At 42.4% G+C, this 15,121-nt stretch overlaps 1 protein-coding gene across 1 annotated transcript in view; it reads right to left on the bottom strand.

The window, feature by feature from the left end:
* The window catches only part of clasp1a (cytoplasmic linker associated protein 1a), a 109,059-nt gene that overhangs the window by 44,599 nt on the left and 49,339 nt on the right, over positions 1-15,121 (bottom strand). The window contains exons 9-18 of the mRNA XM_087829653.1: positions 11,958-12,095; positions 10,628-10,701; positions 8,738-8,830; positions 8,466-8,611; positions 5,216-5,351; positions 5,051-5,121; positions 2,625-2,684; positions 2,073-2,150; positions 1,813-1,980; positions 1,321-1,367 (exon numbers count right to left, since the gene is read on the bottom strand). Of these exons, the coding sequence (XP_087685779.1) occupies positions 1,321-1,367; positions 1,813-1,980; positions 2,073-2,150; positions 2,625-2,684; positions 5,051-5,121; positions 5,216-5,351; positions 8,466-8,611; positions 8,738-8,830; positions 10,628-10,701; positions 11,958-12,095 (1,011 nt within the window). The remainder of the gene's footprint in view (positions 1-1,320; positions 1,368-1,812; positions 1,981-2,072; positions 2,151-2,624; positions 2,685-5,050; positions 5,122-5,215; positions 5,352-8,465; positions 8,612-8,737; positions 8,831-10,627; positions 10,702-11,957; positions 12,096-15,121) is intronic.

Raw genomic sequence — 15,121 nt, 5'->3', positions numbered from 1 at the left:
AAACTCTGTACTAGCTGTTGTAAAACACTGTGAACGCATCATCTAAATGTTCTTCTTGCTTTCTTTAGGTTTAATTTCCACTCCATGCCAACTGCCAGATTCTGCACGCATTTGTTTTTACAGCACTACATGCATGTTGCACCTAAATAACTTTAAGTTTAACTTTAATTTAAGCTGGTTATGTAGCAGAAGAGGACAGAACAGACAGTTACTAATCAGCACAGAAACATCAAAAACCGGACTATAAGTCGACTTTCAAGGCAGAACAATGTAAATGTAATGTGGGTTTGGGTGGGCATCTACAATAAACCCTTCTGCTGATATACTGCCACCTTGTGGTGACAGATTTCAACTGTTTATTTTATTGCTGCAACGTGACTTCCACCATAAATGGAGGTGAATTTAACACACATAACACAGCTCCATAATTTAGATGTTTTTCTCTCATCTCTGAACTTGTGCAATCTTTCAGTCTGAGGCATCTTGTATTGATCCTCTAACACCCCATCATCAAGATCCCCGATTTTAAATCTCAGGAGTTCTTGTTCATCTTGATCCAGGGGAAATGATAACGTGAAGTGACACAGCGCATGCGACTCAAAATGGAAACGTTCAGTGTATGCATCACTACTGAAACCCAAAGACGATCAGTCTCACTGATCTAAAAATAAATCTGTTAAGATCAAAACCAATGCTCCAATGGGCCACGGCCAGTAAAAAGGTTGGGCAGGTTGAATGGCCAACTGCTGGCTTGTCTACTTCAGTGGTCTTTTCACCTCAATAATAGAAAGTTGTTTAAGTTATCATTGGCCTGCTTTCATTTTGAAGGAAATCGTTGCTGCAAGACATCATTGTGAGTGCTTTATTTATATTTGTGACTAAAAACAGACGCATTCAGACTGCATCCAAAGTATTTAATATTCAGCCGCTACAAAAAGGTTGATTTCTGGAGGACCTTCGTCTCTGATGCAGAAATCCTGCTCGCTGGATACACCTCAATCCTCCAATCAGAGTCCTTTATCAGAGCACCTGATTGATGAGTTTAAAGGTTAAGAGAAGTTCATTTACTGCTGCTTCACAGACCACTCTCTTTGTTACCATAGAGAGCGAGAGTAAAGCTGAAGACGTGGATTTCTGCTGCAGAATACTGCAGAATACTGCTTCTTCACCACTCAAAATATTGAATCAATAAATAATTCCAGCTCTTTAACCTGTGACCTCAAGAATCTGTGCTTTTTGTGAAGCTTTCCATTAGTCTGAAGCCTTTATACCAACTTTATAACCTTTCCACGCTGATGAATAGAATAAAAAGATACTTACTTCTCGTCATGCTCCCTCCAATCACGCTCTTCACAGACAGTGGCCGGCTGGGGGAAGAAAAATCACAACCTAAGACTCATGATTTATAAAATTAAAATGCGTGGGCTCCACTTTGGCACTATCAAATTCAGGTTCTAGTAAAAGCTTTGACTCATCAGCATCTAAACTGGGATAACCCCAAAGGACAAATGAGTTCAGACTGGAGACCACTGCAGCTGCAGGTCTGATGGGCCGAGCATGAGGTCATTACCCAAGCGCGCTCCACAGGGAGTCTTACAAACGGGATTAATGATGGCGATTGATTCACCCACCCGCTGCACATCTGACAGTAATTACCAACATCTTTATCAAAACAGCAGAAAACAGCAGATGCATTAGTGGTTTCATATCAGTCAGTGAAATCCAATATGTGTGCTCAAGCTTTGAGAATACAGGGACACAAGGGCTTCTAGCAGGAGGAGAGTAGGAGCCAAAGAGCAGCGCGGTTCTTACTTCAGACTCTCCTGCGAAGACGACGAGGACCGGTCTGACTGGGGCAGAGACACGATGCTGTCTGAGCTCTTCAGGTGAGACTGGAGGGCCTTCTGATAGGTGGCCTCCAGCGCCTGGAAAAGATGTTCTGCCTCCCGGCTGTAGTGACCGTGAAAGCCCCAGTAGCACCTACAGGGTGGAAAAAAAGAGAAGAGGCAGTGTAGTGAAAAACAAAAAAACAAACTAAAGTTTCTCATTGAATTTTAAGACAGGACACTTACTTTCTAGCGATGGATCTGGCTTCAGAGTCGGCATCGTGGATTCCTTTCTTGATGGTCTCTGTGAGAACTGCCACGTGCCTGGGATAGTAAGGAAACATGGCAAGAAGAAACGGTTAAGACAGAAACGAGCTGTACTGATGATGTGAAGCACAAACAGCTCTCAGGGGAGTTCCTCGTTCCTCTCTCCTACAGTTTGAATCCTCTGCTGATCCGCAGGGAATGTAGCCACCCGTGGGGCTTTTCACCCGCTTTTTAAAGTCCCCGCTGCGGTTGCCATGGTTACATATATGGCAAGCAGGCCCCTTGATGATGATGATGATGATGATGATGATGGCTCGCTCAGGAGTCATCAATTTAACGGGCCTCATCAGCAGCTCGGCGAGCCAGCTCAGCTAACTGCAAATGCTCAACAACCTAAATGTCATCATGAGAGAGTAGAAGAAGAAGCTGCATGCACGTCTGCACCTCAGCAGCACGCATGCACGCGCACACACACACACACACACACTCTTATATAGTATGCTTCCAGGAGGAAACAGCAGACTAGCTCACCTTTCCAGTGTATTGGTGTGCCACTCCTGCAGCATGAGGTCGAGAAACTCGTAACAGCGTCTGGAAAGAAATGAAAGTTTATATGAATACGTCTTTAACCTGTTACACCTTATACTTTTTTACACCTTTGGTCACTGAGATTCGAACCTGTCTGACATTTTTATTAAATGCACCTATGGTATTTATTTGAAAATTCTACATCACCCCGTTCTCGAGTTAATAACCCCGACAGCCCTTTAGGGCTGAGGAGTAAAATGTATATCTGCAAAGTAATTCAGAGTATTTATTCATTCATTATTCATTTCACTGGATTTAAAGTAAACAATAACCTTTCTGTGGCTGAAGCTCCGACTTGAACATGAACTCTCATGCCCTCAAAAATTATCTAAAAAAACCCAGCGGCATTAATGACTGCATTATGTATATACATTTATATATATATATTTTAATGCCTCTGAAAATAAATTCATTTTAATGACTAAAAGTTAAAAGAAAAGATATATAATGAAATTTTACTATTGACATATTATTATACATTTTAACATTCACAATTTAAGTACTAGCCTACTAGGAAGCAACTCTTTTCTTTCTCTTTTAAAGCACTTCGCCCTCAGACTGCTGGCTTACTTGTGGTTCCTAGAGCATTTAAAAGTAGGATAGGAGGCAGAGCCTTCAGCTTTCAGGCTCCTCTTCAGTGGAACCAGCTCACAGTTTGGATTTGTATATGTGTGTCAGGGCTCTAGAGTGCGACCAAATTTTTCAGTGGTGCGACTAAAAAAAAATATTTGGTTGCACCTGTGCGACCAACTGTTCGGGTAGCAAAAAAAAAAAAAATCTGCAACCTTCCCTGTGGTCAACAACAGACACACATTAAGCCCCTATCATGGACTAGTAAGGGGCGGGACCTCTCTGATTGGCCGTGGTCCAGTTGAAAGTGCAGGTGGAAGTGGGAGGTGAGTAGCTTGAATAAAGCGATATCAATTCATTAAATCCTGAATCGACTTTTAAATATAACTGTGTTTTGCCAGAAACGCCCGATTTTCAGATTAAAGCTCACAAAACCATTTCAACAACAACCAAACAGCAAATGAGAGCAGGTACACGGACTCCACACAAAGACGTAAACACAGAGTGGACCAGACGCATCAGAATCAACTTTCTTTCTCGGCTTTCTCACCCGACGGCCCAAACACGGACACGCTGTCGGAGCTTAGCGATTCTGATGCGTCCGGTCCGCGCTGTGATTACGTCTTTTTGCGCTGATTCTGAGCTGCAGGTTTTGTCTCTCTCCAACCAAAATTCACCGAGCTAGCAGCAAAAGAAGCAGCAAACTGCGCTTCATATTTGATCAATGTCGTCATGAATTTTGCTGTTTTGCTTCCACGACTATTAAAATCACACTTCATAAACAGCTCTCTCTCTCTCTCTGTGCTTCAAGAACAGTTTCCCGTCTCAAATCTCTGTTTTCTGCATTATTAATTCGCTTATTACCCACCAGTCTACCGTTGTTTACAGCGCTGTTATTTTCTTTTTTTCACTTAAATGACCTCGGACAAGAAAGCCTAATTTCTGTTGTTCAATACAGAAGAAATTTAAACTTTATATGCAGAATATTGCAGAATATTTTTAAGGTTATCTGCTATAAAAAGCCAGACCAGGAAAATCTCCTTCATGTTTTTCTGTGTTTTATTCTCAGTTACTTTCACACAAAGGCATCTGCTGTGATGTTCACAATTCTGATGAAGTCTCATGTGTATCAGTACTGATAAATGATCAGAATTATAATATTTCTGACTGTCTGAGGCTAAATTGAATCGAATCGGGACTTTGAAAACCGGAATCGAATGGACTATAGAAATCAGTGATGATACCCAGCCCCAGTGAGCAGCCTAGGCACGACAGAAGTGGATGTAGCTGTAATAGGAAAAGAACTATTGTTAACTTTTCTGTTAAGTTAAGGCCTGATCCTTCTGAAATTCATAGCCAGTGCTCTGACACAGAGCCATCAATCTTTGAATGCTGAAAAAGCACAGTGTATCCAGAAAAACACATTATATTATATAAATTATTATAAAATTTGTGTGCGCCTAACTTTTGTGCCGGTACGCCTAACTTTTTAAAGTTAGGCGTACCGGCACACCCATGGCAAAAAGTTAGTCTAGAGCCCTGTGTGTGTATATTTACACACACACGTAAAGTGGCTTTTTACTTTATTTGATATTTATTTTGTTTTTATCCGATTACTCCCCGTTCTTGAGTTTCTACATTTTCTCTTTTTTTCCTAAAAGTTTTCTTTCTTTTTAATCTTGATTTATTTTTCCCTAACAGAAAATCAGGTTTATTGGAAAACAAATAAGAAAACTGAAATTCTTGTCTTTTATTTTTAACTTGCAGCTGGTGTGTTTTATTTTAAAAGGCATTCTTACCGTCTGACTGCGACTGATTTGGAGGTGCAGTTACTGGTAATGATGGGGATGAGCCGTGGGTAATGTGTGTGCTGGGAGAGAAGAAAATGTCAGGAGGGATTATTTCTTCTGACAGCTCTGCGAGGATCAGTTATTTGCATGCAGTAATGCTCTGAGATCACTCACCCTGAGGATGAGACGGATGGCGGCCACCCCGGACGTGGCCATGACTTTGGCACTGTTGGGCACGAGATTCAGCAGGGTTGGCATGACGCTCTCGGCCGCGTGGTCAAACTTGTTACCGAGAATCGATGACAAATGTCTGGCAGAAAGAAAGAAATGGTTACAATGCAAAAAGCTTTCAGATCGGCAGAAATACAGAGGAGTGAGTGAGGGATGATGGGAAACGTCTGCTGTGCTGGCATTAAGAGGGATGATAGGATACATGTAGGTCTCATCTATTCATCAGCCTCCTGCTCTTTCAGTGCCTCTCTGCTCTGTTCCACCTCATCGGGGCCAGATTAAACTCGGGATGACGGATGTTTGTAAGTCCAGAGTGATGCTGCAAGACTGGTTTTCATTAGCTTAAGCATTTCACTGTATAACCTCATCAGTTACGGATCCATGTTAATGTCAGCGCTGCTAATCAAAGCCATTAGAAGCACGTTGATCAATGAGTAAAAACTGAATGACTCCTTACGGAGCCCTAATCCAGAGAGAAACCCATGAAAATGACATGAAATGCAATCACTTGTGATTTAATGAATCATCCTGACATGTACTCTGCTCATCTGGTCACACCCTGATGACAAAATATTCAGTAAAGATGAACTAAAAGTGAGCCTTTATAGGCAAAGGTTTCAATTAGACACTTAAACTTCTTGTTTTGTCATACTGACAGTTTCACAGCTGAAAAAAAAAAAAGTCTGAAGATTAGACTATGCACTTCACTATCAGGGTATAATGACAGGGTGGTCATAAACATAATCAGACCAATTGAGCCCAGCCAGGCAGGGAAATCTAAGCAGTGTGTCATGCAGAAAGATTCTGGTCTTATGGCTTTTTGTAAAAACCCCTCTGCAAACATTAATAAAAGCTGTCACCACTGAGGCGATCGTGGCTCAAGAGTTGGCAGTTTGCCTTGTAATCGGAAGGTTGCCGGTTCGAGCCCCGGCTCGGACAGTCTCGGTCGTTGTGTCCTTGGGCAAGACACTTCACCCGTTGCCTACTGGTGGTGGTCAGAGAGCCCGGTGGCGCCAGTGTCCGGCAGCCTCGCCTCTGTCAGTGCGCCCCAGGGCAGCTGTGGCTACAATGTAGATGCCATCACCAGTGTGTGAATGTGTGAATGTGTGTGTGAATGTGTGTGTGAATGGGTGGATGACTGGATGTAGCGTAAAGCGCTTTGGGGTCCATAGGGACTGAGTAAAGCGCTATACAAATGTAGGCCATTTATCATTTATCTTTTACCACAAGGTGGCAGCGTTATCCCAGAAAGTCAAATCATGTTGCTGGATGCACTTCCTGACACAACGTTGTTTATTTGGGCCTGGGGCTGACACTCCATTATTTCTTTCCATTGTTATGCCGATGACATTCAAATTTATTTCCCTTTGAGTTTGAATGTCACAGATCCATTGCATACATTGTTTAATTGTCTTCATGATGTGAGAACCTGGCTATCTCAAAACTCTCTAATATTGAATGACAGTAAAACTGAGGTTATTGTCTTTGACAGCCATATTCCATTGAACCAACTAACTGTTACCCTTGGCCCACTTGCTAGCTACCTCTCCAACGTTGTAAGAGACCTTGGGGTACTCCTGGATAGCTCTTTCAAATTAGAGAAACAAGTATCTACTGTGGTTAAATCTGGTTTCTATCAGCTACGTCAAATTTCTAAAGTTAAGCCTTTCCTCTCCCCCAAGGACCTTGAAAAGCTTATTCATGCATTCATTACCTCTAGACTGGACTATTGTAACTCCCTCTATTTAGGCCTCCCCCACTCCTCTCTTCACCGGTTGCAATTAGTATTTTATCGGGTGCCAGAATGCATGACCATATGACTCCAGTTTTAACCAAGTTACACTGGCTCCCTGTGAAATTTCGCATCGATTTTAAAATTCTTTTATTCACTTATAAAATCTTAAATAACACTGCCCCTAGCTATTTAACAGATCTTCTTCATTTGTATAACCCTGTAAAAGCACTAAGATCTTCTAACCAGATGCTCTTAATGCAACCTAAGTCTAGGTTGAAAACCAGAGGCGACCGTGCCTTTGCTATTGCAGCTCCTAGATTGTGGAACAACCTCCCTATTGCCGTTCGCTCTTCTGAAACTGTTCAGTCTTTTAAATCTCGTTTAAAGACCCATCTTTTTACTCTGGCTTTGATGTAAGATAGTTTGATTATCATTTGGTTGGTTTCTATGTTTGTCTCGTCTTGCGTTGTATTTGTCTTATTTTATTTTATTTTATTATTTATTTATTTATTCTTTTTTTTTTTTAATTTGTGAAGCACTTTGATCAAAACTGTTGTTTTTAAATGTGCTATATAAATAAATTTTGATTGATTGATTGATTGACTCAGAGCACATATGATTCCTGAAGCTGGGACTGGGTCTCCTCCCGCTCTTAAACCAGGGATGTTCACGCATAAAAGGATTGTTAATTACAGGCTTTCATTTTATTTAACTAATTATTTTATTATTAAAATAAATTAATTGTTACACATTTAGATTATAAAAAGATCATTTAAAAAATCTGCTACGACAGGAAAACCAATCAACTCAAAGAGGAGAAAGAAAAAAAGCAAATTCAGTTTTTTTTCTGTCATTTACTTAAAGTTCTTTTTCTTGCCATCCAGGGTTTAAGGTCAACTAAGTTTAAATTTTTAAGGTACATATTACTAATACTGTTTTTAAAAAGTCTTCCATTAACTACAGCTTTAACAGAATTTGAAGAAACAACAGCTGCAGTGAGTCAACCAGGGAAATAATAATAAGAATTCAAAAAGGAGGTCTCTGAAAGAAATGGGAAAAGAAAAAGAAAACCAGCAGCACACCCACTGTTATAATTCTGCTGCCTGGTGGTGAACGTTTCAGAAAACAATTTGCAGGTGACTGATTACAGCAGGTACTTATACCTAATGGCCAGCTGACAATTTACACAGGTGCCAGCGTGCCAAAGGGTCTGAGTCAGCCCACTGGATGGGTTTACACAGCATGAAATAAATCTTCATGTACATATTATAACAACAACAGACTCGATGTATGTGGAAAAACTGAGATGTTGTTGAAATCTCACTTATTTGTCTGAATACATGTCATCTCATCTGTTTTTTTAAATGTTAAATTATTCTATAAAATTGTTCCCAGACACATGTTGATGTTGCGGGTGGTTAAGGGTGTTGCAAGGCTTCGAAAATCTCAGTCTCTTACCCCAGCGTGATGCAGGCCTCTCGGACCACCTGGGAGCGCAGGTCTTTAGCTGACAGCTTGAAGGAAGCCTCAAGAAGTCGAAGCTGCTGAGGGAAACCTTCATAATCAGTGGCACCCGCCAACATGAGGGAACGGACCTTCTTCAGCTACAGAGGAATGAGAAAAGAGGGAAAAAAAGTCACGATCAAATATATATTACCTATCATCTTTATATGTAAGTGTGTGTGTGTGTGTGTGTTTTAAAGAGGACACGTGTGCTTCCAGAATCTCACCGCAACCACTCGGTGCTCCCAGTCATGTTTGTCATCAGACAGCACTTCTCTGATCTTGGTCAGCTGGTCCTCGAGCTCTCTGTTGGAGTAGATCTGTGCACAACAGGACAGGAAGGGAAGCCACAATATTAGCAAGACATATTTCAATATGGCGCACCAAAGTGACTGACCCCGAATCACCAGACTGTGCAGTTCCTCTAATGTCCACTAGAGGCTCAGGCAGTGAATCAGTCCCCACTAGGGATGGGTACCGGTATCCGGTGCCATGATGGCACCGGTTCTGACATAAACGGTAGTAACCAGACCGAAAAGCAGTGCACATTTCGGTGCTTTATTTTGGTGCTTTTTTTCCCCTGAGCTGTGATATACTTTAGATTCTAGCCAATCATTTTACGTTTCTGAGGATAGTAGGCGGGTCCAGGTACGTACGTTCTTGTAGAGCAGAGCTACAGATTAAAAATGCCCAGGGCTAAGCGGTCAAAAGTCTGGCTGTACTTCACAGCAAAATATGCAAACTAAGCAGCCTGCAACAAGTGCTTTAAGCTGATACTGTGATACTGTGCAAAGGAGGTAACACCTCAAATCCGATGAAACACCTGGCGACTCACAGCGTTTTTTTTTAAAGCCGAGAAATGCACCGTATTTGATAGCTTGCTGCCAGACCTCACACCTAGCACATCTACTGCGGGTGTAGCCGTAGCCCTGCCAGTGTAGCAGAAATGATGACGGATGATGATGCAGCAGCAGCCGTTCTTCTTTGCGTGAGTAGCTTAATGTTGTTCGTGTGTAATTTACGTTGAGTAGGCTAACCACGTTATTACATTAATGCATGTAAGGTGAACTAGCAAACACCATCGTAGTTACATGCGGCTGTCGGCCAAAAAGGCTAAAATGACCAAAGAAAAAGTGGGAAACAGCTAAACATGAGAGGTTTTTGGACAAAGTTTGTGTTTTTTCCATTGATTAAGCTCTGCTTCCAGCCAAGAGTGATACCATATTTGCCCCATAGCTGCAGAAAAGGCTAACATTGTTATCTTTTTTACAAAAGAACAGCTGAACATGAGGTTTTTGGACCAATTTTGTGTTCTCCATTATTTAAGCACCGGTTTGAGCACCGTTTAAGCACCGGCACAGTTTCAAAAGTACCGGTTTGGCACCGGTATCAGATAAAACCTAAACGATACCCATCCCTAGTCCCCACGTTATTAAAATGTCCAACTTTACAGCAGAAATAAACATGTTAACAGACTGATACAAAGACTGTTTTGGTGCAATGTTTTAATCAAGGCTTAAAGTTTGCATTGTTGGGGGCGTGGCTGTAGCTGCTAACTGCCTGTGAGGCTTTACCTCAGCTAATTGGAGTCCCTGAACTGGAGCTCTGCAAGGTGTTTGTGCTGTTGGAGCCTTGGAACATTTTTAAAGCAATAATCTGATTACTCTTGATAACCAGATAACCATTTAGCTAGCATTAGCTGCCTTTCTACCCCACCCTTTTGTTTCAGTGCAGCCAAGAGCAATAAACTAGAATTATATCAGTTTTTTAAATGCTGTCTGTTTTGATTAAACATTAAGGTGGTGTGAGATGAAACATTGTGGATTCATTAAAGTCAATCTGACATGACATCCAGAAATCATGAACGCCTTTAAGTCATGTGGAAGTAGTTTTAAGGCACTTCGTGATTCAGCTGTTCAGGTATTTTCAATAAAGCCAAGAATCCCAACTACATGATGATAGCAACCTGCGCTATCATCATGAGATGGAGCAAGTATTTTGGACCATCACACAGGTGTGGACCAATTACCTCTAACACTCCTAAAGCCACACCCTCTGGGGAGGCTAACTACCATCACACTGAGCAAGGTTTCATGTGGAGAATGTGGCCAGCTCACCTGGACCGAGGGCACGTCTTCAAAGGCTTTGATGAAATCCTCTTCATCAACAGCACCAGCAGCAGCTTCTTTACCTTTGAAAAATATACATAAGGTATTTTAAATGGTATTCAACAGCATCTTTTAAACTACGAATTTGACCAAAGAACAGAAGCCTCGGTTCAGTCATTAACCCTTTAAGACCTACCATAGAACCAAGTCCGCCAGAGCTTATATTATATTTTTACATGCTGTGGAGCCATTTTTGGGAGCATTTCAAGTTGCTATACATCAATACAACCATTACAGCCCAGATTTTAATAATATGTCTGCATTAGTGCATAGTAATTACATAAATTGCAAAAAAGTGCAATAAACTACAAAAACATTGAAAATCGTTTTTGCTTTTTTAACATATATTTCTAGTTAGAGAAATTTAAGAGGCTTATCCCTCAAAACTGTAAATACAAAAAAGTTGCACAAAATAGTTTCCTACCACAGGAAATTTATTTTGAGTGTCTTCATAGTTTTATTTTTGAAATACACCAATTTTTATACTGCAGGAAAAACGAAAATAAATATTATAATGCAAATTTGCAAAAAAGCAGCATATGCATCAAAATAAACTATTTCCAGCAGTGCAATATGAGTCCTAAGCATCCCAGAAACCACACAGAAAGTCAGAAAGTCAAAGATAACTTGTAAAAACACCAGTATAGGCTCATAAGGGCCTGATGGTAAAAAACTACATTTCCGCGAAAATGACGTCACTTCCGGTTTCGGGCAGGTAATGGCGGACATGGGAAAGTTTGCGCTGGCGTCTATTCCAACGTAGGAAGTGTTATGAACAGCTGATCGGATCGGCAAAGCGTGTTTCTGGAATATTATGTTTGTGTTGCTGCAAGCGCTTTTTATGCAGTTTTTGCAAAGCTATATGTGGAAGGAAACTGTGACCGAGGACAAGCTGATGGCATAAGATGTAAGTACAACTCCTCCGGTTTCATATGCAAAAAAAATTATTGCGCTAGCTCACGTGGTTGCAGAGCTACCGGGATTTTAAAAAAGTTACGCAAAACAGAGCGTGCCCGCTCCGACCGGTTTTAAAGGGTTAACAACCTGCTCTCAATGCAAGCACATCTATGACAGACTAAAAACTGCCGTCAAACAAAGATTTCTTTCTAAAACATAACGAATCGCCAGCCAACAGAGCTCGGCTGCCTGAGGGTAAACTGTTATGGCACAGGGTTAAATTAAAATGTGAAAAACTGTTCTTTAAATCAGAACAAATAGTGACTTTCAGCGGCAGATTATTTATTCCCAGCACTGAGCTGAGCTTGAACCTCTCCCTCACCCGTGGGCTTTGGCGTGGTGGCTGAGCTGGGTCTTCTGACAGAGCTCACTACAGTCCTCCTGCCACTGGGTGGTGCTTTGGAGGAGGAGGAGGAGGACCGGCCTCCGTCCACAGAGTCCTCATCCTCAAAGTTCTTATCTGCAAAAAAGAAGAAGAAGAAGAAATGAGAAAGGGTGTAGGTGAGTTAGGCTTTTGATATAGGCTGGCTGACTGTGAGGATTATTTCCCGTAAGGATCAATAAAGCACCGTTCAGTCATCGTTCAGAGGCTGAAATCATTCTCTTAAGTGTTAAACAGCCCTGAGTCATTGCTGCGTTGGATAACCTCTCAGGGGGGAGAGTGCAACACGGGCAATCTGTCAGGTGGCGTATGTATCTGTGCACGCTTTAATCATTCCATCCATCTCACTCTAATCTGGTTTGGCAGCAGTGCATACATGGCCCCCGGCGTCACCTGCCCAACGTGACCACTCACACGAGGGATTAGCTGGTGGTGATATCTTGCAGCTGAGGCACGGAGATAAAGGCGGTGTTTGCAGCCATGATCATACCGCTGTCTGAGGACATTTAGAGACATTAACTTGCTGTTTAGGAATCAGGTTTGTGCCTTTTCTTTTATCTGTGGTAGCCACGTATAATAAACCGATACATAAAATAGAAGCTTCATCCACACAAGCTGCTCCCTGCATGAAAATCATCATCATGACCAAAAAATACAAAACATGACAGGGACAAAAAGGCAACAGGTTGGCAGACATGAGACGCACAGAGGCAGAGAGAGCAGAGCAATAACAGACAGACAGGAAGCTGTGCAGGGCGAGACGAGCGCGGCGAGGATAAAAATTAGGACAGATAAATGCATCGTTCTTACGAGGGCAGATTTTCTTGCACATCAGCTTCCTCAGCATGTCTCGGCAGCAGCCTCTAACACACACTCTCGCTTTCTTCAGGCATCTCTGTCGAATGGATTGTGTGTGGCTCCGGCACACTCCCAGACAAACCAGCCCTCTCCCTGAGGTGTGTGTGTATGTGTCACAGTAACATCACTGCTGATGCTGTTGGACTAAAGGCTCTAAAAACAGGGAGGGGTCTGAGGTTATGAAGCATTTTGTATTTACTGAGCACGGTTCCTGTACGATGACCACGCTCTCGTGTTTAAATGCAGTTTCTCAAAAAGAAGTCAATAATGATGAAGCTTTGACAATATTTTCAGGGTCATAAACAAAATGACATGAAAATATTTGTGCTTTATCTGCTGCTAAGTCTCGGGGGAATCAGAGATGCTCAGACCTTCTTTATCCAGCCTCCTCCTCCAGCTCGTCTGAAGTGTTCATAAGCCAGCCGATAGATATTTCTTTCCCTGGGAGGTTGGAGGCATCCTAGCCAGTAGCCCAAAGCACCTCGCTTTTTCATGTGGAGGACAAACCCCTCCTGTACGCCCACGTTCTTCACCCTCTCTAAGAGACTTTCTACTGCTTGTATCGGTGATCTCATCCTTTGTCACTGCCCAAACCTCGCGTCCATAGGTGAGCGTCGGAATGTAGATCACCAGTAAATCAATAGCTTCTCTGTGGCCCTCTGCTCTCTCTTCACCACAATAGACCAGCACAGCATCCTCATCACTGCAGACCTTCTCTCAATTGCTTACTCGACTCTCAACCCACTCATGAGCAAGACCCCTGAGAAACACAGCCTTAGCTCTGTGACTTAGCTCAGCCAATTCTCATCCCAGCCGCTTTATACTTGACTGAAAAAACCCCCCAAAAAAACAACACAGTGTGAGCTGGAAGTCGAACTGACACGTCAGCCAGAACACAGATGATGAACACAACGTCTCAAAGAGCCAAGATGTGATCCTGGGTCCATGGAAGTGTGCACTTTACAGTAAAATAACCAGTACAATCCACACACGAGGTGCAACCAAAGAATCTCGGTCGGTGCTGAGAAAAGACGTGCAGATGCTATTCGCTCTCTATTCTCTATCGATCGATCTCTGTGTGGCTAAACCTCTCAAACAATGAAAAGCCATTAGCTTACTGTAAACCCTTACTTTGCTGCCTGTAAAAAAACGACGCACCTCCACGAGCATCTGATATTGGGATTCTCCGTCCCACAAATGCTGCAGGTTGACTTCCGTTTTGTATTATTGAGGCGCGGAAACACGTGGGGCTCGGCCTAAAACACTCAGGCTGCAGACCCACAGGGCAGATTCAAAGTGTGATGCTGTGGCTCAAAGCTCTGTGCTTTGGAACGACCTACACGTGACAATTATACACTTACTCTATGCCCCACTTGCTCCAAATAACATTAACACACCTAAGAGAGGCCAATACAGCCATATCAGACGCAACATAACATAACGTATTAAATCTGCAGTAAAGTGCCTGCTGTAGACATTCATGAATTTAAACTTTGTGATTAAATTCATTATTTTCTTTCCAAAATGTTGGACACTACAAAGACACCTGTGTACACACCTTTTAGGCCATTTTAATATCAAAGGGTTGTTAGTAAATATGGCCCCATATGGACTTTCTTTCCTTGAGACCATGAGACATAATCTCTCCAGTGTGTCGTGGGCCTCCTCCCTTTAGGACATGACTGGAACATCTCACCCAGGAGGTATCCGGAAAGCATCCTAATCAGTTGCCTGAACCACCCTAGCTGACTCCTTTCATCTGTTTTGGGTTATTTTTGTTTCTGGAACAGCTCTTTTAGGTATGATCCTTGCAATCCATCACAGCACTGTTAGAAAGTCTGATTAAGTGGCCAACCTACTCATCAGCGCATCTATTTTTTTTTCCAGGTTAAAGGAAGTAATCAGTTATCAGACATCAATTTGTAGGCCAACAAAACCAATAGCCAATCACCTAAACACACACAAATCGACAAGACTTCCGCCCCCTCGCCTCTTCGTAAAGGCTAACAGCTCGCACACCTGAGGAGAAAGCACAGCGGCCGACCACACAGACGAGAGCATTGATCACAGCTGTCAGAGCAGCTGCTGCCAGCAACGCTGACACAACGGCTGGATTGTGTGTGTGATTTACCCAGGGAGCAATTAAAGCGGCATGCAACATGAGATGAGCAGTTCTCTCTCTCTCACACACACACACACGGAAGAGTGTGTGTCACAGCCTGAGGCGGGTCATTAGAGCATCTGAA

This window comes from Neolamprologus brichardi, chromosome 16 (assembly GCF_056152115.1).
Source record: "Neolamprologus brichardi isolate AB-2024 chromosome 16, ASM5615211v1, whole genome shotgun sequence".
Taxonomy (NCBI): domain Eukaryota; kingdom Metazoa; phylum Chordata; class Actinopteri; order Cichliformes; family Cichlidae; genus Neolamprologus; species Neolamprologus brichardi.
The sequence above is the reverse complement of the archived record's forward strand: the minus strand, read 5'-3'. Positions and strand labels throughout refer to the sequence as shown.